The 26,703-nt window shown below is 43.8% G+C and overlaps 1 protein-coding gene across 17 annotated transcripts in view; it reads left to right on the top strand.

Annotated features, from left to right (window-relative positions):
- The window catches only part of LOC129836016 (actin-binding LIM protein 1-like), a 137,714-nt gene that overhangs the window by 81,172 nt on the left and 29,839 nt on the right, over positions 1-26,703 (top strand). For 9 of the 17 annotated variants that reach the window (XM_055901740.1, XM_055901737.1, XM_055901734.1 and 6 more), the window contains exons 3-9: positions 12,158-12,341; positions 13,536-13,648; positions 14,863-14,989; positions 15,289-15,382; positions 23,025-23,112; positions 23,326-23,390; positions 24,066-24,110. In XM_055901740.1, the coding sequence (XP_055757715.1) occupies positions 12,158-12,341; positions 13,536-13,648; positions 14,863-14,989; positions 15,289-15,382; positions 23,025-23,112; positions 23,326-23,390; positions 24,066-24,110 (716 nt within the window). Of the gene's footprint in view, positions 1-3,935; positions 4,318-7,150; positions 7,245-12,157; positions 12,342-13,535; positions 13,649-14,862; positions 14,990-15,288; positions 15,383-23,024; positions 23,113-23,325; positions 23,391-24,065; positions 24,111-26,703 lie in introns of those variants that run through there. The other 8 variants (XM_055901750.1, XM_055901739.1, XM_055901735.1 and 5 more) reach the window with 3 other exon arrangements.

Raw genomic sequence — 26,703 nt, 5'->3', positions numbered from 1 at the left:
ATTTGGAAGACCCATTTGCAACCAAGCTTTAACTTCCTGACTGATGTCTTGAGATGTTGCTTCAATATATTCACATAATTTTCCTCCCTCATGATACCATCTATTTTGTCATTCGGCTTGTAAACCTCCCTCTGTTTCCTCCAAACATAATGATGGTAATTATGGCCAAACAGTTCTATTTTTGTTTCATCAGACCAGAACGGAAGGAAAGTGGCGGTTTTGGAGCAGTGGCTTCTTCCTTGCTTAGTGGCCTTTCAGGTTATGTCGATATAGGACTCGTTTTACTGTGGATATAGATACTTTTGTACCTGTTTCCTCCAGCATCTTCACAAGGTCCTTTGCTGTTGTTCTGGGAATGATTTGCACTTTTTTCACCAAAGTACGTTCATCTCTAGGAGACAGAACGCGTCTCCTTCCTGAGCGGTATGACGGCTGCGTGGTCCCATGGTGTTTATACTTGCGTACTATTGTTTGTACACATGAACGTGGTACCTTCAGACATTTGGAAATTGCTCCCAAGGATCAACCAGACTTGTGGAGGTCTATGATTGTTTTTGTGTGGAGTCGCCATTGACTAGGGTTTTCAATTAGTCAGAGATAATGGTGGGAGGCTTCGGCGTCTCAGACCCCGTAACGGGAGGAGTAGAGACCAGATTAGGCTCGGCCTCTGACTCCGACTCGCTGCTTAATGGGGAGAACCGATTGAAAGTTTATGTCGGCTGAATGAGCGACACCGGTTGAGCATTCCTACAGCATTTCCCTCCAGAAGCCCTGAGAAAGTTGTCCGGCTGCAGGGACCGTGCGAGGGGATTTATACTAATCTGTACTTATTGGTGGCACAGACGCTGTTTCATCCTTTCCTACACTGAAATTACCCTTGCCTAACGATCGCATCTGAAGCTGGGCTTGCTGCACATCCTCGCTATCCTCGCCGTAAGGCGATCGTTCTCCTGTATATTATGAGTACAGCGACTGCAATTAGAAGGCATCATTTTAATGTTACTACTTAGCTTCGGCTGGTGGAGTTCCTGACGAACCACGTCCAGATAAAGCGTCCGGAGTGAAAAAGTTGAATGAAAAAAAGTTGAGTGAGGGAAAAACAAAAAATATAAACGGTAATTAAAAAGTAAAAACCATAAAGTTGTCAGGTAGCAAAGTAAGGTTAGCAACTAAATGCAAAAAAAGTTGAGTGAGGGAAAAACAAAAAATATAAACGGTAATTAAAAGTAAAAACTGTAAAGTTGTCACGTAGCAAAATAAGGTTAGCAACAAAATGCACAGCAGCACGTAAACAAGTCTGCAAGTTGTGACCGGATATGACACTATTCTATAATAAAGAGAGAAATACAGAGAGAAAGGCCCACCTCTCCACTTTCGTGGTAGACAAAAACATTGCTGCGTCGACTTCCACTAAGCCACGAGAGTATTAGTGAGGTTGGGCACTGATGTTGGGCAATTAGGCCTGACTGGCAGTCGGCATTCCAATTCATCCCAAAAGTGTTCGATTGGGCTGAGGTCAGGGCTCTGTGCAGGCCAGTGAAGTGTGCATGGCTGTGTGCTCAATTTTATACATCTGTCAGGTGTGGACGAATCGACTAATTTGAAGGGGTGTCCACGTATTTGTACATATAGTGTATCTTATTTCAGATACACAGTGTTAGCTGAACCTCTACTGTTGAGGTTGTTAAAGCAAATCTCTGACGGGGCGACTGTTTAAGATGTTGCGTTGCTCACCCCCTCCTCAAATCAAAGTACAGTTGCCTCACACACTGAGATAAAGCCCTAAATCTGTCTACGTCAAGTGTTGTTGGTGCTGCTGTCCTCACAGGCACTGTGTGTGTGTGTGTGTGTGTGTGTGTGTGTGTGTGTGTGTGTGTGTGTGTGTGTGTGTGTGTGTGTGTGTGTGTGTGTGTGTGTGTGTGTGTGTGTGTGTGTGTGTGTGTGTGTGTGTGTGTGTGTGTGTGTGTGTGTGTGTGTGTGTGTGTGTGTGTGTGTGTGGGCTGGCAGTTGTCAAAGCATACAGTAGAGCTATCCTCTTAAAAAGTGTAAAAGCAACTGTCAAATTGTTGATTCTGTTTTCTTTGTCTTCATCCCAAATGATACCGTATTCCCTATACAGTGCACTACTGTTGATCAGAGCCCTATGCTCCCTGGTTAAAAGGAGTGCACTATATAGGGAATAGGTTACAATTTGGGATGCCCCCTTTAACTTAATTTGCATTGTTGTTGCAACATGCTTGCTCCTACATGTACATTAGTGGAAAAAATTGATTATGCTAAAAATGTGTGCGTGGTTTTATTGTATCCTCTGTGATATTTCCTGTGTTTGGTATGTGGTATTTGGTATTTTATTAGGATCCCCATTAGTTGTTGCAAAAGCAGCAGCTACTCTTCCTGGGGTCCACACAAAACATGAAACATGACATAATACAGAACATCAATAGACAAGAACCACTCAAGGACAGAAATACATACATCTTTTTTTTAAAGGCACACGTAACCTACATATCAATGAATGCACACAAACCACTGTATCTAGGTCAAATAGGGGAGAGGCGTTGTTCGTGAGGTGTTGCTTTATCTGTTTTTTGAAACCAGGTTTGCTGTTAATTTGAGCAACATGAGATGGAAGGAAGTTCCATGCAATAAGGGCTCTATACTGTACGCTTTCTTGAATTTGTTCTGGATTTGGGGACTGTGAAAAGACCCCTGGTGGCACATCTGGTGGGGTAGGTGTTTGTGTCAGAACTCTGTGTAAATTGACTCTGAAACTATTTGGGATTATCAACACATGAATGTTTCTTATAAAAAGAAGAAGTGATGCAGTCAGTCCTCAACTCTTATCCAAGAGAGACTGGCATGCATAGTATTTATATCAGCCCTCTGATTACAATGAAAAACGTACCGCTCTGTTCTGGGCCAGCTGCATCTTAACTAGACCTTTTCTTGCAGCACTGGACCACACGACTGGACAATAATCAAGATTAGACAAAACTAGAGCCTGCATAACTTGCTTTTTGGAGTGTGGTGTCAAAAAAGCAGAGCATCTCTTTATTACGGACAGACCCCCCATCTTTAAAACCATTGAATCTATGTTTTGACCATGACAGTTTACAATCTAAGGTAACGCCAAGTAATTTAGTCTCCTCAACTTGTTCAACAGCCACACCATTCATTACCAGATTCAGCTGAGGGCTAGAATGATTTGTACCAAATACAATGCTCTTAGTTTTAGAGATGTTCAGGACCAGTGTATTACTGGCCACCCATTCCAAACAGCTCTTTGTTAAGGGTTTCAGTGACTTCATTGTCTGTGCCTGCTGATGCGTATCTGGTTGAATCATCAACACACATGACTTGTTTAATGCCAGGTCTTTAGTCAGCTTGTTTGAAACATAATCCCACAGTCCCTATCCTCCACACACACACACACACACACACACACACACACACACACACACACACACACACACACACACACACACACACACACACACACACACACACACACACACACACACACACACACACACACACACACACACACACACACACACACACACACACACACACACACACACACACAGACAGAACACAAACCCAAGGTGGTATTTGTGCGTGTCTATAGAGGAACCCATTGCATGCTACGCTCAGAGAAAAACTCATCTTAGCACTGTCCATGCATTTCACTTTCAACTACAAACTGCTTTGTTATAGCTCGCAACCTCTCACACAGGGAGACAAACACAAAGCCTTACAACAGAGAACACTGTTACCTTGCATGCAAACCAGCCTGGCTTGTGTTGCCTAAACCTGCTTTAGACGAGGTGGGCTGAGGACCAATCAAATAGACTGTTTCCCAAATGGCACCATATTCCCTACATACTGTGGTGCACTACTTTTGACCAGAGACCTATGGGGCCTGGTCAAAAGTAGTGCACTAGAGAATAGGGTGCATTTTGGACACTGCTGGACAGTAGCTCTGACTGATGGTTCTCGCTCAATTCGATTAGTTTAAGAACTAATCTTGTCCGCAACTCTGAGCCTTAATCCAAATACACGTAATTCTCTCTCTCTTTCTGGGAGTAGTGCACCACAGTATGTAGGGAATATGGTGCATTGGGAGTGAATGTGGCTCGTTGCATACAGTATGTCATTGTTCCACCTGTAACCAGAGGACGGCAGAGACCATCCTAGAGACATTAACGACACTCAAGTGTGTGCAATTTGCTCAGTAAAGTATTATGTTTATCCTTAACCACTAATTCCTCATCTGGTGTCGTGATCGTCATATGGAATGGACCAAGGTGCAGCGTGGTAAGCGTAATTTTTTTCTTTATATGCAAATGTCGCCAACAATAATACAACAAAAAATGAACGTGAAGCTCCGTATGGCTATACATGCACAAACGAAGACAACTACCCACAACTACCAGAAGGAAAAAAGGCTGCCTAAGTATGATTCCCAATCAGAGACAACGATAGACAGCTGTCCCTGATTGAGAACTATACCCGGCCAAAACATAGAAACAAACAACATAGTATGCCCACCCCAAATCACACCCTGACCTAACCAACTAGAGAAATAAAACGGCTCTCTAAGGTCAGGGCGTGACAGTACTGTCCCCCAAAGGTGCGGACTTGCGGCCGCAAACTTGAACCTATAGGTGACGGTTCGGGTGGGCATCTACCCTCTGTAGCGGCTCCGGCTCGGGACGTAGCCCCCGCTCCACCTCTGGCTCCCCCCACTTTGGTGGCGCCTCTTGTGCGGGGACCCTCGTCGCCAACCCCGGACTGGCGACCCTCGTTGCAGGCCCCGGCCTGGGGACCCTCGCTGCAGGCCCCGGACTGGGGACCCTTGCTGCAGGGCCCAGACTGGGGACCCTCGCCGCAGGACCCGGACTGGAGACCGTTGCCGGAGGCTTCGGACTGAAGACCGTCGCCGGGGGCTCCGGACTGGAGACCGTTGCTGGAGGCTCCGGACTGGGGACCGTTGCTGGAGGCTCCGGACTGGGGACCGTTGCTGGAGGCTCCGGACTGACCCGTGGAGCAGGCACAGGATAAACCGGGCTTTGGGGCAGCACTGGAGATCTGGTGCTTATCCTTGGCCCCACTCTTCCAGGCTGAATGCCCACTTTAGCCCGGCACCTCCAGAGCGCAGGCACACGATGAACCGGGCTGTGGGGGAGCACTGGAGATCTGGTGCTTAACACTTGCACCGCTCCTCGTGGCTGAATGCCCACTTTAGCCCGGCACGTGCGGAGTGCAGGCACAGGATGCACTGAACTGTCATAGCACACCGGAGACACAGTGCGCAGAGCCGGCGCAGGATACCCTGGACACAGCAGAGATCACCCAGATCAATAATGTTGTAACCCAACAAGGAGCACTGCTGGGGCGGAACCAATAACAACTCTCCCAAATATCAGAGACCCTGCGGACACTTATCGACTCCTTCCAACCACCGTCCAAGCTCAACCCAGGAGGAGCCAATGTGCCAAGTCTCATCACCCAGCGCTACAGGCATCGCCGTAGTTCCTCAAAGAAACTTGAACCCAAGATCCCAGCCCCCGAGTGGTGGGCCGGTCACCCATAAAAATGCAAGGGTTCCTCACAGTGTTCTCTGGTGTTCGAGCTACAGTCCTTCTCGTTCCACACCGATCGGGCCATGATTACCTACATCGATGTGGGTACTGCAGTCACCATCCTGCAGTTCCATATTAGCCTTCATTGCCGAGCTTGCGATGAATCTTCGACCACCCTGTCGGCGGACGAGAAGTGACCAGTCGATTGTTCAATATCCACCAAGGGGCCAGACCAGTTGCTGACTTCGCCATTGAGTTCCGTACCCTTGCCGCCGAGAGTGGGTGGAATATGGAGGCCCTGGTCATCGCTTTCCACCAGGGTTTGTCTAACTCAATCAAGGATGAACTGGCCTCGGGAACTGGGAGAGAACCTCAAGTCCCTGATAACGCTGGCAATCAGGATCGACAACCGCCTCAAAGAACGCGTGAGACAGCGCCGTTTTGACACCACCCCAGTATCCCGGTTTTCTGAGCACCCCAAGCTCCCCGAACCAGGCATTGAGGAGCCCATGCAGCTGGGACGCACACGTCTGAGCCCACAGGTACGTGAAAGGCCCATGCGCGAAGGTTGCTGCCTCTACTGCAGAGGTCTACTGCGAAAGTCCTGAGAGGCCTCCTGCAGAGCCAACAATGTCAAGATAGAGAAGTGTGAGTATCACGTATCCCAAATTTCCTTCCTGGGTCACATTGTCTCCACCGCAGGCATCCAAATGGACCCTGTAAAGGTTGAGGCGGTTGCCGACTGGCCCCGTCCCACCTCACTCAAGCAAGTCCAGTGGTTCCTCAGGTTTGCCAATTTTTTGGGGCGTTTTATACGCAACTTTGATGCGGTGGCAGCGCATCTCACGGTCCTAACACACAAGTCCCAGATTCGTTTTTGCTGGACTCCCATTGCTGACAGGGCATTCATGGAGCTCAAGGGACGTCTCACCTCTGGACCCATCCTCGTTCATCCTGATCCTACTCGTCGCTTTGTGGTAGAGGTGGACACCTCGGACACCGGAGCAGGGGTGGTCCTTTCACAGCGGAACGAGGAGGACTAGATGCAGTGTTAACCATGTAGCTAACATTCCATTGCTCTCTCTCTCTCTCTCTCTCTCTCTCTCTCTCTCTCTCTCTCTCTCTCTCTCTCTCTCTCTCTCTCTTTCTCTCTCTCTCTCTTTCTCTCTCGCTCTCTCTCTCTCTGTGTCTCTGTGTCTCTCTCTCTCTCTCTCTCTCTCTCTCTCTCTCTCTCTCTCTCTCTCTCTCTCTCTCTCTCTCTCTCTCTCTCTCTCTCTCTGTGTCTCTCTGTGTCTCTGTCTCTCTCTCTCTGTCTCTCTGTGTGTGTCTCTCTCTCTCTATCTCTGTCTCTGTGTCTCTCTCTCTCTCTGTCTCTCTCTGTGTCTCTCTGTGTCTCTCTGTGTCTCTCTCTCTCTCTCTCTCTCTCTCTCTCTGTGTCTTTCTCTCTCTGTTTTTATTTTATGACGAGGCCTAATAGCACATCTGTCATACAAAGCTTCCCAGTAAGCTTTTTGTGCCATGTACTAGAAATAAAAAAAATGTGGTGTGTGTATTTTTATTTACAGCCTGTAGCGGCACAACCGAGGGGGAGGAGAATGGGCCAGCCAAGAAAATAAAATGACCTTCCAAGTGGAGAGGTTCGGAAGAGGAGGATGGACGGTAAATCCTACCTTGGCAGGAAAAAGATGATTGAGTTGACTATGGCAATCATTCATACCATGATGTTTAATTCCATGCTGAAATGTGTCTGATTTGCATATTAGTAACATGATATTGAAATGTCGATACTGATTGTTGTTTAACTGTTGTAACACTTACCTGATCCACCTCGTTATTTCATTCTGAGTGAAAAATGAAACGTCCCACTTGATGCAAATCTTTTTAGTCTGCATTCACTTGTGACTTTTTTTATGAATGCTATTGAAATTGTAAAATGAGTCCAATGTTTTGACTGCCATTTTCCTTTCAATGAAATTGAGCACATTGATAGATATTAAGTCAACTTTGAATAAGACCGTAATTGAAACTGTAGTCTTTGTTTGATGTCAGTCTTCATTGGAAACTACCTGGGGTGTACTCAGTCCAGAAACCGTTTACCGTTGAAGAACCAAACTGATGCAAACAGTCCAAAACGGGGAGGTAGCTACCTCTTTCCAATGGAAACTCTTTTGCATTTTCTGTTTGGAGTGAACGGTTTCTGAAACAGAATTTTGTTGCGTTACAGGCTTATTCTAAAATGTATTACATTGTTTATTCCCTCAAACTACACACAATAGCCAAAAATGACAAAGCAAAAATCGTTTTTTAGAAATGTTTGCAAATGTATTAAAAAAGAGAACTGAAATATTACATTTACATATGTAAGTATTCAGACCATATACACAGTACTTTATTGAAGCACCTTTGGCAGCGATTACAGCCTCGATTCTTCTTGGGTGTGACCCTACAAGCTTGGCACACCTGTATTTGGGGAGTTTGTCCCATTCTGCTCTGCAGCTCTGTCAGGTTGGATGGGGAGCGTAGCTTTGCAGCTATTTTCAAGTCTCCTGAGATGTTTGATCGGGTTCAAGTCCGGGCTCTGGCTGGACCACTCAAGGACATTCAGAGAATTGTTTCAAAGCCACTCCTGCGTTGTCTTGGCTGTGTGCTTCGGGTTGTTGTCCTGTTGGAAGGTGAACCTTCGCCCCAGTCTGAGGTCCTGAGCGCTCTGGAGCAGGTTTTCGTCAAGGATTTCTCTGTACTTTGCTCCTTTCATCTTTCCTTCAATCCTGACTAGTCTCCCAGTCCCTGCTGCTGAAAAACATCCCCACAGCATGATGCTGCCACCACCATGCTTTACCATAGGGGTGGTGCCAGGTTTCCTCCAGACGTGAAGCTTGGCATTCAGGTCAAAGAGTTCAATCTTGGTTTCATCAGACCAGAGAATATTGTTTCTCATAGTCTGAGAGTCTTTAGGTGCCTATTGGCAAACTAGATCTCTGTCAGAGTGACCATTGGGTACTTGGTCACCTCCTGACCAAGGCCCTTCTCCCCCGATTGCTCAGTTTGACCAGGGAGGCCAGCTCGAAGTCTTGGTGTTTCCAAACTTCTTCCATTTAAGATTGATGGAGACCACTGTGTTCTTGGGGATCTCCAATGCTGCAGAAATGTTTTGGACCCTTCCCCAGATATGTGCTTTGACACAATCCTGTCTCTGAGCTTTACGGACAATTCCTTCGACCTCATGGCTTGCTTTTTTGCTCTGACATGCTCTGTTAACTGTGGGACCTTATATAGACAGGTGTGTGTGCCTTTCCAAACCATGTCCAATCAACTGAATCTACCACAGGTGGACTCCAATAAAGTTGTAGAAACATCTCAAGGATGATCAATGGAAACAGGATGCAACTGAGCTCAATTGCGAGTCTCATAGCAAAGGGTCTGAATACTTATGTAAATACGCTTTTTATTTCTGTATATACATTTGCAAAAAAAATATATATATGTTTTTGTTTTGTCTTTATGGGGTATTGTGTGTAGATTGATGAGACATTATTTCTTTAATCCATTTTAGAATAGGGCTGTGACGTAACAAAATGTGGGGGTCTGAATTATTTCTGTATGGACTGTATTTTCACCCTCTGGTTGGTATTGTCATTGGAACAATTTAGTCCTTTTTGAACAGACTAAGAGCAATTTATCTATTTGACATCCGTACATTAGAAATAAAGTATTTCCTCGTTTATCATGGCAAATCTACTGTGGCAATTTACCCAAACTTTTTGTGTGAATGGAAACAAATTTTGGTGCAGCCTATTGTTATAATTTTTCTTTTGCTATTTATGTAATGTCTAATTTGGTAATTTATTGTAGAGATCGACGGTAAAAATCCCTGGACTGACATTTGAAATGTGTAACTAAATCAAGTCAATCAAGTTATTTGTGCCAGATTGGCATGGGCCGGAATCAAACCTATACCGACACGGTAGGCCTAATCGTGAATAATGATGAGTGAGAAAGTCACAGATGCACACGTATCATACCCCCAAGACATGCTAACCTCTCACTATTACAATAACAGGGGAGGTTAGCATTTTCGCGGTCTATAATATTTCTCACTCATCGCTATTCAAGATTCATTCAGGACTGTCCATAATGTAGAAGTGTTAAGAAAAATATTATATTCTTATTTACAATTAAAGTGGCTCCATAATGACCCAATACATTATACACGATTCATTTCTATTGGGCACAAAATAATCTGAAACACAGAACAACCAAAACAAACAGCAAAAGCATCCAACAAGTTTGTATCTTGTTGATGTAATCTTGCTTGATGTAATCATTGCGAGCTAGAAATATGGAAACAAATACTAAACTTTTGACTACTTTAATACAAATATACAGTGGCAAGAAAAAGTATGTGAACCCTTTGGAATTACCTGGACTTCTGCATGAATTGGTCCTAAAATTTGATCTGAACTTCCTCTAAGTCACAACAATAGGCAAACACAGTCTGATTTAACTAATAACACACAACAATTATACGTTTTCCTGTCTTTATTGAACACACCATGTAAACATTCACAGTGCAGGGTGGGAAAAGTATGTGAGCCCTTGGTTTTAATAACTGGTTGACCCTCCTTTGGCAGCAATAACCTCAACCAAACATTTTCTGTAGTTGCGGATCAGACCTGCACAACGGTCAGGAGGGATTTTGGACCGACCATTCCTCTTTACAAAACTGTTTCAGTTCAGCAATATTCTTGGGATGCCTAGTGTGAATCGTCTCTCTTAAGGTCATGCCACAGCATCTCAATCGGGTTGAGGTCTTGACTGACTGAGCCATTCCAGAAGGCGTATTTTCTTCTGTTGAAGCCATTCCGTTGTTGATTTACTTCTGTGTTTTGGGTCGTTGTCCTGTTGCATCACAACTTCTGTTGAGCTTCAAAACGGGCGGACAGATAGCCTTACATTCTCCTGCAAAATGTCTTGATAAACTTGAGGATACATTTTTTCCGTCGATGATAGCAAGCTGTCCAGGCTCTGAGGCAGCAAAGCAGCCCCAAACCATGATGCTCCCTCCACCATACTTTACAGTTGGGATGAGGTATTCATGTTGGTGTGCTGTGCATTTTTTTCTCCACACATAGTGTTGTGTGTTCCTTCCAAACAACTCAACTGTAGTTTCATCTGTCCACAGAATATTTTGCCAGAAGCGCTGTGGAACATCCAGGTGCACTTTTGCGAACTTCAGACGTGCAGCATAGTTTTTTTTGGACAGCAGTGTCTTCTTCCGTGGTGTCCTCCCATGAACACCATTCTTGTTTTGTTTTACGTATCGTAGACTCATCAACAGAGAGGTTAGCATGTTCCAGAGATTTCTGTAAGTCTTTAGCTGACACTAGGATTCTTCTTTATCTCATTGAGCATTTTGCGCTGTGCTCTTGCAGTCATCTTTGCAGGATGGCCCCTCCTAGGGAGAGTAGCAACAGTGCTGAACTTTCTCCATTTATAGACAATTTGTCTTACCGTGGACTGATGAACATCAAGGCTTTGAGAGATACTTTTGTAACCCTTTCCAGCTTTATGCAAGTTATTATTTCTTAATCTTGGGTCTTCTGAGATCTGTTTCGTTAGAGGCATGGTTCACATCAGGCAATTCTTATTGTGAATAGCAAACTCCCATTTGAATGAGTGTTTTCGACAGGGCAGGGCAGCTCTAACCAACATCTCTAATCTCTTCTCAGTGATTGTACTCTAGGTTAGCTGACTCCTGACTTAAACACTGTGAATGTTTAAAATATGTATTCAATATAGGCAAGAAAAATACATATATTTGTGTGTTATTAGTTTAAGCAGACTGGGTATGTCTGTTGTTGTGACTTAGATGAAGATCAGATCTAATTCCATGACCCATTTATGCAGAAATCCAGATAATTCCAAAGGGTACACATACTTTTCTTGCCACTGTAAGTGAATTTGTCCCAGTACTTTTGGTCCTCTAAAATGGGGGGACTATGAACAAAAGGTGTTGTAATTTCCTAACAGTTCACCCTATATGGATAAAAATACCCCTAAATTAAACCTGACAGTCTGCACTTTAACCTCATAGTCATTGTATCATTTTAAATCCAAAGTGTTGGAGTACAGAGACAATACAACACATGTTTCACTTTCCCAATACATTTGGAGCTTGCTGTTCATTATTTACAAGTGCAAAATACAGCATTGGTAGCAATCCCATTTGGGAAGATCCAAGGAGGGGCCTTCTTAATAATTTATTTATATTCCATATCTCTATAATTGAAGGTGGAAGATATTGTTCTTGTCTCTGGAAACACAATAAATAATTCACCTTACATATCCACAGAGGCATTGGCATTTGACTTTATTTTATTTTATCGCACCCTTTGTCAGAGCGGACACACAAACACACATTTCTACACATCCACATGGAAAACCCACAAATGGATGGATGGATGGATGGGTCGATGAATGGATAGGTCGATGGATGGATGGATGGTTGAATGGATGCTTGGAAGGAGGTTAGACAATAGCATGACTTACTGACTGCTGTCGTGTCCTTGCAGTGTGTGGCTGTGACCTGGCTCAGGGAGGCTTCTTCATGAAGAATGGAGACTACCTGTGTACCCTGGACTACCAGCGAATGCACGGGACGCGCTGCAATGGCTGTGGGGACTTTGTGGAGGGAGAGGTGGTCACTGCTCTGGGAAAGACCTACCACCCTGCCTGCTTCGTCTGCACCATCTGCAAGTAAGAACCCCCACCCGAAACCTACAGACTCTTATTTTGAAGTGCATACTCTTATTTTGGAATTGTATGTATCCCTTACATGCTGACCATACTGCTTGCGTTATGTGTGTGAGCGTTGCAGAATACATTTACACATGTTATTCAATCATTTAATCCAAACTGCTAAAGTGCCTCAACGAGCGTCTGCGTAGCCAGGCGCTAAAATAGAACTTTGTTACATTTTTTACGCTTGAAGAGGTTTTTAGGAGCATATTCCCACGTGGGTGATTGAAAGATGAACTGAGGTTCACACTCCAGTCCAGTTGGTGGGGGTAATGCACCTTAAAGTTGGATGCCAACTGCAATATAAAGTCCAAAGAAGAAGCAGAAGACTGAAGGAGGAGAGATTACTAGGAAAGTAACTAGGTTTACCCATTTATCTGTGGATTAATTGTCGGAGTAGAGGACCTTGTGCATTTCAGGTAAAATAACAACCCAATGTTTATATAGCAGGACAAAGTAGCTAGCAACAGCAAAGTAGCTAGCTAAATGGCCATGATTGTTTCATGCGTTTCGAACTGTCCTCAAATTAATAAAGTTGGTTCAGAGTTCGGTTTGATATTTCAACCTGCGCGCCCTGATCGTGTCTTGTATGGATGGACAAAATCAACGTGCGTGCGATGGCGCACAAGGACGCACGTGCGTGCTCGGTCTAGTCAGCAGAATCTCTTTTTCAAAGGAGCCCTGGTCAAGAGCTAGAAGCATTACTCATTATCTATCTCATTACTCTTATTGTTCATCTTATCAAACTGACTGCATCTTCTTATCTACATCGATTGCTTTGGTCTTGAAAGGGGTCACTCCAACGATGCTGAAACACATTCACGGCATCATACGGGGCGGCAGGTAACCTAGTGGTTAGAGCGTTGGGCTAGTAACCGAAAGGTTGCTAGATCGAATCCCCGAGCTGACAAGGTAAAAATCTTGTCGTTCTGCCCCTGAACAAGGCAGTTAACCCACTGTTCCTAGGCCGTCATTGAAAATAAGAATTTGTTCTTAACTGACTTGCCTAGTTAAATAAAAAATAAAATAATACACTGTTATTCAATACACTGAATATTCTCAGCCAGACATACCCTGCTGTGACCTGTGTTACACTATCCATCTGTTTGGTGTCTGACCATTAGTCCCTGTGTCTGTCTGTCTCTCCCACAGACGACCGTTTCCTGCTGGGGATAGGGTCACCTTCAATGGCAAAGACTGTCTGTGCCAGTACTGTGTCCAGCCCACATCCCCAGGACCTGGCAAGGACATCATCGACTCCAACTGTGAGTAGCCTCTGTCTCCACTATCCTTACAGTACTGTGAATGGCTTAGTCACATTGAACTAATACTCAAACAAAAATTCGCAAAAATGTCCAACCAATTTATTTGAGTTCACATGATGTGTGTAACCCATTGTTAGGGATGAACACCAGAACTCTGTAAACTACTAGTAACCAATATACAGTACTCAGTAATAAGCGCAGCAATCTTTCAACTGCAGCTTAGACATAGCCTGGTCCTAGATCTGTTTGTGCTGTATATCCAAACCTGGGACCAGCCTAGCTCAGCAATACTTTCGCAATCATTTTACAAACCCTGTTGTGCCCCTAGCAACGTAGATTTGTTTGTAAAATTCTATTTGCTTCCATTTCTTTCGTTTGTGTACTTTTGGCATGTTGGCGGTATTTTAATGTGTCCTAAAATCCTAAGAACATCTGTGCTCCCCTTTGCCCATGTTTCTTGGAGATGCTGGAAATATTTTGGGATACTCTTTTAACTCATCATGTGGTATAACACCTCAAATGAATGTCACTTTACTTGTCTGTGTGTCTGTGCATACTTGTGTGTCTGTGCACACTCTGTAAGGGCAATTGACATGGTTTTGACGCCCAACATACCATTCAATCGAATAATGTGACACAGAGATGGGTAAATTACATAACACCCTCTGGTATGTGGACTCTTATGTAGCATGTAACAACATATGGCATACATTGTCATGCAAACTGTGTAATAGCAGTTGTTATTAACAGTTGACATTAGAGCCTATGACAACAGGATGAACAATAATTTGTAACACTCTTTATAACCGTTTTTATAACATCTAATGCTATGACTCATAACTATGTGACAGCTTATGAAAAATGTGATAATTTATTATATAGCTGGTATAACGGCTTTATGATTGCATATATTAGGACACCTACAGTAAAGTGTTACCAATGTAATATACCTTAATGGAAGATCGAATCAGCCATTAGTAAGCCATGCCTATTGATTCTCTCTCTCTGTGTGTGTGTGTGTGTGTGTGTGTGTGTGTGTGTGTGTGTGTGTGTGTGTGTGTGTGTGTGTGTGTGTGTGTGTGTGTGTGTGTGTGTGTGTGTGTGTGTGTGTGTGTGTGTGTGTGTGTGTGTGTGTGTGTGTGTGTGTGTGTGTGTGTGTGTGTGTGTGTGTGTGTGTGTGTGTGTGTGTGTGTGTGTGTGTGTTTTTTTTACAGGCTGTACGGGCTGTGGTAGAGACATTAAGAATGGTCAGGCTCTCTTAGCTCTGGAGAGGCAGTGGCACCTGGGCTGCTTCAAGTGTAAGGCCTGTCAAAAAGTCCTCACTGGGGAGTACATCAGCAAGTAAGTCTAAAGAAAACTATTATACACATGACATGCTTACACACATAGTGAAATACACACATATTATACTTGCCGACAAAGTAAAACACACTATTCTTTTCTACTCTATCTTATTTTATTCTAATCTATTCTAATGCACTCAACATACACACAGTAAACTTGCAGACACAGTGAAAGACATTGTTCAATTCTATTCTGTTCTATTACACACATAGTGAAACACACGGTATACTTGCAGACACAGTGAAAGACACAATTCTATTCTAATGCAGTCTGTGTTATCCTCTCTCTCTGCACAGGGATGGCACACCCTATTGTGAGAAGGACTACCAGGTTCATTTTGGGGTTCAGTGCGAAGCCTGCCAGCAGTTTATCACAGGCAAAGTGCTGGAGGTAAGCCAATCACCAATCACCATTCATTCCTCCCCCTGCCGGTCACCAATTGGCTGATTGGTTTAACACATAGGGAGAGCCGAACTCTGTCCGGCGTTCAACTTACTCTTGAAAGTTGTAATAGTAGAATGCACAAGGTGGGTCATCAGTTTTCATCTTGTCATGTCAGTCATTGTGTCAGAGTTGTGTATATAGGTGGCAGGGAAGTCAGGCGCAGGAGAGTTAAACGGAGTTTAAATGGAGACTTTTAATAGATGTCCACTTAACATGCTCCAAACACGAAAATGTACATATATAAAATAAACATGGGTACGAGGACCCGTCGCGCACCTATACACCAAGAAACAACACTCGACATAAAACAATCTCTGACAAAGACATGAGGGGAAACAGAGGGTTAAATACACAAGAGGTAATGGATGGGATTGAAAACAGGTGTGTGGGAAGACAAGACAAAACCAATGGAAAATGAAAAATGGATCGATGATGGCTAGAAGACCGGTGATGTCGACCACCGAACACCGCCCGAACAAGGAGAGGCAACGACTTCGGCAGAAGTCGTGACACATTGCATACCTTAGAGAGCTATTTATAGCTTGTCAGAAATGTCCAGATCAACTAGCCCATGTCAGCTAATGTTTTTGAGTTTTTTTTTTTTTTATCCCATAGATTTTGTTGTAATATTTGAGTCACAAATTAGCTTTAACTTCTTATGGCTGCAGCTCGACGCCGGTACACTTATGACAACAGCCACTTCAAGTGCAGGGCGCGAAATTCAAAATATATATTTTTTAAATATTTAACTTTCACACATTAACAAGTCCAATACAGCAAATGAAAGGTACACATCTTGTGAATCCAGCCAACATGTCCGATTTTTTAAATGTTTTACAGCGAAAACAGCACGTATATTTATGTTAGCTCACCACCAAATACAAAAAAGCACAGGCATTTTTCACAGCACAGGTAGCATGCACAAACCCAACCTAACTAACCAAGAACCAACCAAACTAACCAACAAACAACTTCATCAGATGACAGTCTTATAACATGTTATTCAATAAATCTATGTTTTGTTCGAAAAATGTGCATATTTCAGGTATAAATCATAGTTTACATTGCAGCTACAATCAGAAATTGCACCGAAAGCAGCCATAATAATTACAGACACCAACGTCAAATACCTAATTACTCATCATAAAACATTTCTGAAAAATACATAGTGTACAGCAAATGAAAGACAGGCATCTTGTGATTCCAGCCAATATTTCCGATTTATTAAGTGTTTTACAGCGAAACACAATATAGCGTTATATAAGCTTACCACAATAGCCAGAAAGACATGCCATTTCCCAGTAGCAAAAGGTTAGCGATCGTAACAAACAAGCAAAAGATATATAATTTTTGACTAACCTTGATATTCTTCATCAGATGACAGTCCTATAACATCAGGTTATACATACACTTATGTTTTGTTCGAAAATGTGCATATTTAGAGCTGAAATCAGTGGTTACACATTGTGCTAACTTAGCTACTTTTTCCACAACGTCTAAACAGCAACGATATTTTTCTGACACTTTTTATGACACACATATTCTGACCAAATAGCTATTCATAAACATAACTAAAAAATACATGTTGTATAGGAAATGATAGATCCATTAGTTCTTAATGAAATTGCAGTGTTAGAATTCTAAAAAATAACTTCATTACGACATCCAGCTTCGGTATAGCTGAGTACCCAAACGTTGGGCACCGACGACTAGTTCACATGCACGACAGATATATGAAATAGCATCATAAAATGTTTCTTACTTTTGCTGATCTTTCTTCAGTCCTTTGTCCAGAACAGTCGTTGTTTGGATTTAGAACGGCCACTTTCCCTCCAGATTTAGCAAGCGCACTAGCCAAGTGGCACGAATCGCTCCATCGTCAACAAAGTCAGAGAACGGAACACGGCAAAACTCCCGAAGAATGTTCAATAATCTGATTAAACTATATTGAAAAAACATACTTTACGATGATATGGTCACATGTATCAAATAAAATCAAAGCCGGAGATAGAAGTCGCCTATAACGATAGCTAAATAGAAGGCAAATCCATGTCTCTCTTCGCGCCTTCCTGAAAACAGGAAATGGAGGACACGTCATTCCATGAGCTGTAATTCGAGTCCAGATCAAGTTACACAGTCCATTTCTTCTCTCACTCCTTGTCGACATCTAGTGGAAGACGTATGAAGTGCATCTAAACTAATAAATAACAAGGGCTTTAATAGGCAGCCCCTGGAACAGATTCTCAATTTCAGACTTTCCACTTCCTGTCAGGAAGTTTGCTGCAGAATGAGTTCTGTTTCACTCACAGATATAATTCAAACGGTTTTAGAAACTAGAGAGTGTTTTCTATCCAATAGTAATAATAATTTGCATATTGTACGAGCAAGAATTGAGTACGAGGCCGTTTGAAATGGGCACCTTTTATCTGGCTACTCAATACTGCCCCTGCAGCCCAAACAGGTTAAAACGTCAACATTTTCTCTGCACCCCATGATAAAATGTGTAGAATTCCAGGAAATAAGCTTTAAAATTGCAAAATGTTCACTCCCCCAACATGAGGGGTGTGAACAATTCGTGTCATGAACAGTGCTTGTGCCTATAGAAATAGGCGTGGCCCGTGCGCTTACATGGGGGGCGCGGGATGTTTCCTAATGCTGGAAGGGGGGCCTGAGTGAAAAAATGTGGGAACCCCTGCCATAACTCATAGTCGGATTGCATCTCTGTCTGCAGACAGGCTGGCCACTACTATGGCAGGGAGAGAGAAAGGACATATTGCTGGAGAGAGAGACAGTCAGAGAAATGCAGGGTGGAATGACAGAAGCAGATAGGAGCGGGGCAAACAGAATGAGTTGTGTCACACAATGAGGCAGACAGATATGCTGCGTTGTTCTACTCTGGATGCACTGACAGCAATGGAGCCATCGTTACTCTGTTTCATTCCCAATGGATTTGGCCATTGCCTGTGGCCAATGTCTGTGAGTGTGTGCTCACGAAAACAATTCATCTTTAGCAGAACTCATTCGTGTTAGTGACTATTTGGCGTAGTCCTGTATTCAGGAGATGTATCATTGGATTACCTAGGAGCATTTCACAATTCTGCTAAAGATGAATCGTTTTTGTGTAGACACATATTGACAGTATAGTTTTGTTTAGCGCAGTTTGTGTGTGTGTCTGGACTGGAGGGTGGTCCTGGACCAACAGGGATGGTTAAAGAGTCGCCGGCATTGTATCTAATGACATGTTTTATACTGTAGCTTATTCAGATGTGCGTGTGATCTAGCCAACCCTTACAGGTATAGCCACACCTGAAAATTAACTATGAAAATCCTCATTTTCAAAGCCATAGCCCCATATCTGTGAATTGCCATTTGTCTATTTTTTTATTTTTTTATTTTTACCGTTATTTTACCAGGTAAGTTGACTGAGAACACGTTCTCATTTGCAGCAACGACCTGGGGAATAGTTACAGGGGAGAGGAGGGGGATGAATGCGCCAATTGTAAACTGGGGATTATTAGGTGACCATGATGGTTTGAGGGCCAGATTGGGAATTTAGCCAGGACACCGGGGTTAACACCCCTACTCTTACGATATGTGCCATGGGATCTTTAATGACCTCAGAGAGTCAGGACACCCGTTTAACGTCCCATCCGAAAGACAGCACCCTACACAGGGCAGTGTCCCCAATCACTGCCCTGGGGCATTGGGATATTCTTTTTAGACCAGAGGAAAGAGTGCCTCCTACTGGCCCTCCAACACCACTTCCAGCAGTATCTGGTCTCCCATCCAGGGACTGACCAGGACCAACCCTGCTTAGCTTCAGAAGCAAGCAAGCAGTGGTATGCAGGGTGGTATGCTGCTGGCATACCTATTAGAGTACTGGTCAGTGGGAAGGGTGTTTGGTCAGGGGCTGTTTGCTTCTCCATTCTTCTGTTCAGTGTCCTGTTCCTAATAGCTTTTGTGTGACATTTTGCTGTGCATGCTAAGCACCTCATGATACAGTGTCGAAGTACTGTAGCCCCCTATGCAATATCAGGGGAGGATACTGTTAACTTTACTTTAGCACAAAGGGAGGATAGCTCCTATATTTGAAGGCATGTTGACTGACAGTGAACCCTTTGTGGTATGCCTGGATGAATGGGTAAATCAAAGGTAGATTTAATCAGTTAACTGTATATGTATATCATGTTAACCTCGTCTCTCAATTTGCTGGCGCATAGAGCCTTGCAACAGTGTGGGAATGTTTGGAACTTAGGGGGTGTGAATTTACTGAGTGACATGCTACTCAATTCAAATTCTGAGCGAATCACCCGACTATGAGGCCCATAAAACCTGCCTATTTCTAAATGTATCTTCTTAAAATCTGTTTTAAACCTAACCTTATTAACCCCAACCTTAACCACACTGCTAACCTTATGCCTAACTGTAACCTTAAATTAAGACAAAAAAGCACACTTTTGTAGCCAATTTTGACTTTGAATCTTACTTTGTGGCTGTGGAAGCTAGTGGAAACTGAGTGTGACAGTTGTATTAGATGGGACATTTAAAAATCACTTTCACCATGTTATTTTGGGGAAGCCCAAACGAAAAAAGTTTATACGCAAAAAATATTTCTAAGATCAATTGTGCTGCTTGTGCTTTGAAATCCACAATATAGGGGGGAGGGTGGTGCTAGATGGTGATTTTCTTCGAAAAGAAAGCACAGGGGCGGAGCTTTGGTGGTGTGCTCGAGCGCTGAAAGGGCACGGCTCCTATCCCAGCCTCGGATCCGTCCACCTCCACTATGAACGCCAAAGAGGGACCCGGATTAGCCAGCACGGGAGCCGAGGTAAACAGAGCTTTTAGGTGACCAAAAGCCCTGTCTGCCTCAGCCGACCACTGCAGCTGCACCGGTCCCTCTTTCAGCAGTGAGGTAATGGGAGCTGCTACCTGACCAAAACCCCGGATAAACCTCCGGTAGTAGTTGGCAAACCCTAGAAACCGCTGCACTTCCTTTACCGTGGTGGGAGTCCCAATTACTCACGGCTGAAATGCGGTCACTCTCCACCTCCACCCCTGAAGTGGAAATGCGGTACCCTAGGAAGGATACAGACTGTTGGAAGAACAGACATTTCTCAGCCTTGACATACAGGTCATTCTCCAACAGTCGACCAAGCACCCTGCGCACCAGCGACACATGCTCGGCGCGTGTAGCGGAGTATATCAGAATGTCGTTGATATACACCACTACACCCTGCACGTGCAGGTCCCGGAAAATCTCGTCAACAAAGACCTGGAAGACTGATGGAGCATTCATCAAGCCGTATGGCATGACGAGGTACTCATAGTGCCCTGCGGTGGTTCTAAATGCCGTCTTCCACTCGTCCCCCTCCCGGATACGCACCAGGTTGTAAGCACTCCTGAGATCCAATTTTGTGAAGAAGCGCACCCCTTCCATTGACTCTATTGCACTGGCAATGAGAGGCAGCAGGTAGCTATAACTCACTGTGATCGGATTGATCCCTCAATAGTCAATACACGGGCGCAGACCCCCATCCTTCTTCTTCACAAAAAATAAACTCGAAGAGGCAGGTGAAGTGGAGGGCCGAATGTATCCCTGCCCGAGGGATTCGGAGACATATGTTTCCATAGCCACGTCTCCTCCTGTGACAGAGGATACACGTGACTCCTGGGAAGTGCAGCATCTACCAGGAGATTTATCGCACATTGGCCACTTTAATAAATAGATCACTAGTCACTTTAAATAATGCCACTTGAACTTCTCTGCGCTACGGATCCCGTTAGCGGGATCATTTCCCTAAACAACCTCTGAATTGCAGGGCGCCAAATTCAAAAATATTACTAAAAATATTTATAATCATGCAATCACAAGTGAAATATACCAAAACACAGCTTAGCTTGTTGTTAATCCACCTATCGTGTCAGATTTAGAAAATATGCTGTGCAGCGAAAGCAATCCAAGCTTTTGTGAGTTTATCAATCAATCCTAGCCCCAAATTAGCATGGTCACGAAAGCCAGAAAAGCAATAAAATTAATCGCTTACCTTTGATAATCTTCGGATGTTTGCACTCACGAGACTCCCAGTTACACAATAAATGTTATTTTTGTTCGATAAATATTACTTTTATAACAAAAAAACGCCATTTGGGTTGTGCCTTATGTTCAGAAAACTACAACCTCGTTCAGGTCCTGAAAGGCAGAAGAAAATTCCCAAACGTATCAGATTCAAAAATATTACTAAAAATATTTATAATCATGCAATCACAAGTGAAATATACCAAAACACAGCTTAGCTTGTTGTTAATCCACCTATCGTGTCAGATTTTGAAAATATGCTTTGCAGCGAAAGCAATCCAAGCTTTGTGAGTTTATCAATCAATGCTACAACAGCTATCCCCAAATTAGCATGGTCACGAAAGTCAGAAAAGCAATAAAATTAATCGCTTACCTTTGATAATCTTCAATCTTGTTTGCACTCACGAGACTCCCAGTTACACAATAAATGTTATTTTTGTTCGATAAATATTACTTTTATAACAAAAAAACGCCATTTGGGTTGCGCGTTATGTTCAGAAAACTACAGCCTCGTTCCGTTCGACGAAAATACCAAAAAGCATCTGTAATGTTCGTAGAAACATGTCAAATGTTTTTTATAATCAATCCTCAGGTTGTTTTGAACAAACATAATCGATAATATTTCAACCGGACCGTAACCTATTCAATAAAAGAGAGAAAGAAAATGGAGAGCTACCCCTCTCGCGCGCAGGAACTACTCAGAGGACACCTGACTAGTTTTGAAAAATCTCGCTAATTTTTCAAAATAAAAGCCTGAAACGATGTCTAAAGCCTGGTCACAGCCTGAGGAAGCCATTGGAAAATGAATCTGGTTGATACCTTTTTAAATGGAAGAAAGACGGGCCAGGAAACACAGATAAAAAAAAAGAAATCACTTCCGGGTTATATTTCCTCAGGTTTTCCCCTGCAGAATCAGTTTTTTTATACTCACAGACAATATTTTGACAGTTTTGGAAACTTTGGAGTGTTTTCTATCCTAATCTGTAAATGATATGCATATTCTATGATCTGGGCCTGAGAAAATGTCAGTTTACCCTGGGAACGTTATTTTAAGAAAAAAAAAATCTGACCCCTAGCGCTAAGTTAATAGTGTTTACATATCTTACATTACTCATCTCATATGTATTGTATTTTATACCATCTATTGCAACTTGGCCAACTCGGCCATCGTTCATCCATACAAGAACAGGCATTTCGCTACACTCGCATTAACATCTGCTTACCATGTGTATGTGACCAATAAAATTTGATTTGATTTGAGCCGTGGCATGCTACTCATTATGTAAGAAAGCATATTGTGTTAAACTCAACTGGATTCTCCTGAGGGCGGAAGGTAGCCTAGCGGTTAAGAGAGTCGGGCCAGCAAGGTCACTAGTTTGAATCCCCTAGGTGAAACATCTGCTGATGTGCCCTTGAATAAGGCACTTAACTCTAATTTCTCCTGTCAGTAGCTCTGGATAAGAGTGTCTGCTAAATGACTAAAATGTAAATTATATATCTGTGTGTTTCCAGGCAGGGGACAAACACTACCACCCCAGCTGTGCACGATGCAGCAGGTGCAACCAGATGTTCACAGAAGGAGAAGAGATGTACCTGCAAGGTGAGTAGCAAGATTGGCCGAAGTTATACCTGGAGCATTTGAAGGGTTATTACGGTATAGCTGGGTTGGTTTAGCCTGGTCCCTGATCTGTTGTTTTGCCAACCGTTAGGTTTGACCATGAATGTTGGCAAGAGAGCACAAACAGATCTGGAACCAGGTTAGGTTTGGTTGTCTTTGTTCTCTAATACCATCTGTCTCCGTTCTCTTCCACAGGATCAACAGTGTGGCACCCTGGCTGTAAGAACACAACCAGAACAGAGGAAAGACATAGGGAACGGGTAGGAAATATATCTGGCCATTCACTACCTCTTGTACCTTGACCTTGTTTGCACTGTGCAAGTGTCTCTTCTGTATCAGCCACTCCTAATTTGCCCCCTATATCCCTTCCCCTTGGCCCTAAACCTGTTTGCAGATTTGTAAGGTGTAGGTAATATGGTGGAAAATCCACCACTACACTGCTTATACCTACCCAGACACAACAGATCTGAAAACATCAAAGGGTTAGAGCCAAAGGGAAGCGGTAGGGGGTGATCATTCAGTGATCACGCAGACACCTACGGTATGCCTCTCTCCCCCTTTAATCCTATGTCTACCGGTGTATGTAGTGTGTGTGTGTCCTTTTCTCTGTGGTGGTTGTGTGCGTGTGACCTGCAGGTTTTGGGTCAATTCCATTTCAATTCAGTCAATTCAGAAAGTAAGCAGACATTTTCTCATTGGAAAGAGTTGATAAAAAATACATAAATGTTCTAATTGGAAAGCATTGAGAGATAAAAATGGAATTGGAATTAAAATGCCAGTTTACTTCCAGAATTGACTAAATTGAAATGGGATTGACCCCAACCTTGGTGAACTGTGATCTGGCCAGCTGAATGGGCTCCATCTAAGTCAGGTTGGAGAGCCCATGTGTGTGTGACTTCCTGTGAATCCCCCCTCTCCCTTCCCTTCCTCCACAGCTGTTGCCTCCGTCACTATTACTCCTCCACAAAACAGAAAGGCAGGTACTGTATTCGCTATTGACTATGCGATGGCATCATCCTGTGTTACTTTCTCTATGATGTCGCATAGGTCATAGGACATGATGTGCTGTGTGCTGCCCCCTGCTGGAGCCAGCCTGCAGTGTTAAAATGCTACACACATTTGCACATTACATCTCATACACCCGTATCGCCCTCATGTAGAAGGAGCATGGGCTACAGACAAAGACATATTTGAGGAGTAGACATGAACAGTGTTCAAATTATACATTGACTCTTGTGGATGCCCAATGGCTCTTGGGGGCATCCAATTTGTTATGGGGGTGCCCAGCCCACTTGTAATTCGAACCATGCAGAAAAATATCAAACGATAAATTAATGGTTGTTTTCACCCAAACTACTCTCTTTAAAAATACCCCATTTAAGGCCTCCCGAGTGGCGCAGCGGTCTAATGCACTGCATGAGGCGGCGCACAATTGGCCAGGCATCGTCTGGGTTAGGGGAGGGTTTCTCCGGCCAGGATGTCCTTGTCCCATCGCGCTCTAGCGACTCCTGTGGCGGGCCGGGCGCATGCACGCTGACAAAGTCGCACGGTGTACGGTGTTTCCTCCGACTCATTGGTGCAGCTAGCTTCTGGGTTAAGCGAGCAGTGTGTCAAGAAGCAGTGCGGTTTGGTGGGGTCGTGTTTCGGCTGACATATGGCTCTCAACCTTCTCCTCTTCCGAGTCCGTACAGGAGTTGCAGCGATGGGACAAGACTGTAACTACCAATTGGGGAGAAAAAGTGGTAAAAAGACCACATTTATAGTAACCATGTGGTTGTGAAAACATGATTCATGTCAATGGCTGCATTCAATCAATACATGAATTCAGGACTGTTGTTTCCATCTGAATTCTGCATTTCCCATTAGAAGGCATGTGGTATTTACAGTATTAAGGACATTACAAAGTCACAAAGCAAATGCTCTCATTCACTTTGCAAGAGGCAAATTACTGACGACATTGCGAGATTATGTGTTTATTTTATTTAAAGATTTAATCTACTTGTCATATGAGGTGTGACAATGTGGGGCATTTAGAGCGCTGGGCCAGTACCTGAAAGGTCGTTGGTTCGAATTCCCGAGCCAACAAGGTAAACAATCTGTCAATGTGCACTTGAGCAAGGGACTTAATCCTAATTTGCTACCGGAGTGCCGTACTGCTATGGCTGACCCTGTAAAACAACACATTTCACTGCACGTAGTATCTGGTGTATGTGACAATGAAACATCTTCTCATGGAATTTCTAAAACAAAGTTAGGTGTTGAACTAGGTGTCTTTTCCCCTCCTGTTGATGACGCAGTGATTGAGTTGACATACACTATATATACAAAAATATGTGGATACCCCTTCCAATTAGTGGATTCGGCTATTTCAGCCACACCAGTTGTTGACAGGTATATAAAATCAAGCAAACAGCCCTGCACTCTCCATAGACAAACATTGTCAGTAGAATGGCCTTACTGAAGAGCTCAGTGACTAGTAGGCCAGAGAAGCTCACAGAACGGGACCGGCGAGTGTGTGTGTAAAAATAGTGTGCATTGTAGTGTGTAAAAATCGCCTGTCCTCGGTTGCAACACTCACTACCGAGTTCCAAATTGCCTCTGGAAGCACAACAACTGTTTTTCGGAAGCTTCATGAAATGGGTTTCCATGGCCGAGCAGCTGCACACAAGAGTAAGATCACAATGCCAAGCAACGGCTGGACTGGTGTGAAGCTCGCCACCACTGGACTTTGGAGTAGTGGAATTGCGTTCTCTGAAGTGATGAATCACGCTTCACCATCTGGCTGTCCGACGGACGAACCTGGGTTTGGCGGATGCCAGGAAAACGCCACCTGCCCGAATGCATAGTGCCAACTGTAAAGTTTGATGGAGGAAGAATCGTCTGGGGCTGTTTTTCATGGTTCAAGCTAGGCCCCTTAATTCCGGTGAAGGGAAATCTGAACGTTACAGCATCCAATGACATTCTAGACGATTCTGTGCTTCCAACTTTGTGGCAACAGTTTGGGGAAGGCCCTTTCCTGTTTCAGCATGACAATGCCCCCATGCACAATCGAGGTCCATACAGAAATGATTTGCCGAGATCGGTGTGGAAGATCTTGACTGGTCTGCACAGAGCCCTGACCTCAACCCCATCTAACAACTTTGAAATGAATTGGAACACTGACTGAGAGCCAGGCCTAATCTACCAACTTCAGTGACCGACCTCACTAATGCTCTTATCACTGAATGGAAGCAAGTCCCCGCCTCAATGTTCCAACATCTAGTGGAAAGCCTTCTCAGGAGAGTGGAGGCTGTTATAGCACCAAAGCAGGGACCGACTCCATTTTAATGCCCATGATTTTGGAATGAGATGTTCGACCAGCAGATGTCCACATACTATTGGTCGTGTAGTGTCTTTCACTCATCATTTGCAATGGAGGCAAACATAATGCTGTAGCAACTTTAACCCAACACCTAGCAACCTCGTCAAGAGGTAAGGATCTCTTGGTGTAACAGTAAGAGATACGAACAGGTGTCACTGGACCCGTGTTCGAGTCCTGGTTGGGGCTGCCCCTTGAATTTCCTGCAATACGGA

The sequence above is a fragment of the Salvelinus fontinalis genome, chromosome 37, assembly GCF_029448725.1.
Source record: "Salvelinus fontinalis isolate EN_2023a chromosome 37, ASM2944872v1, whole genome shotgun sequence".
In the NCBI taxonomy this organism is placed as follows: Eukaryota; Metazoa; Chordata; class Actinopteri; order Salmoniformes; family Salmonidae; genus Salvelinus; species Salvelinus fontinalis.
The sequence above is the reverse complement of the archived record's forward strand: the minus strand, read 5'-3'. Positions and strand labels throughout refer to the sequence as shown.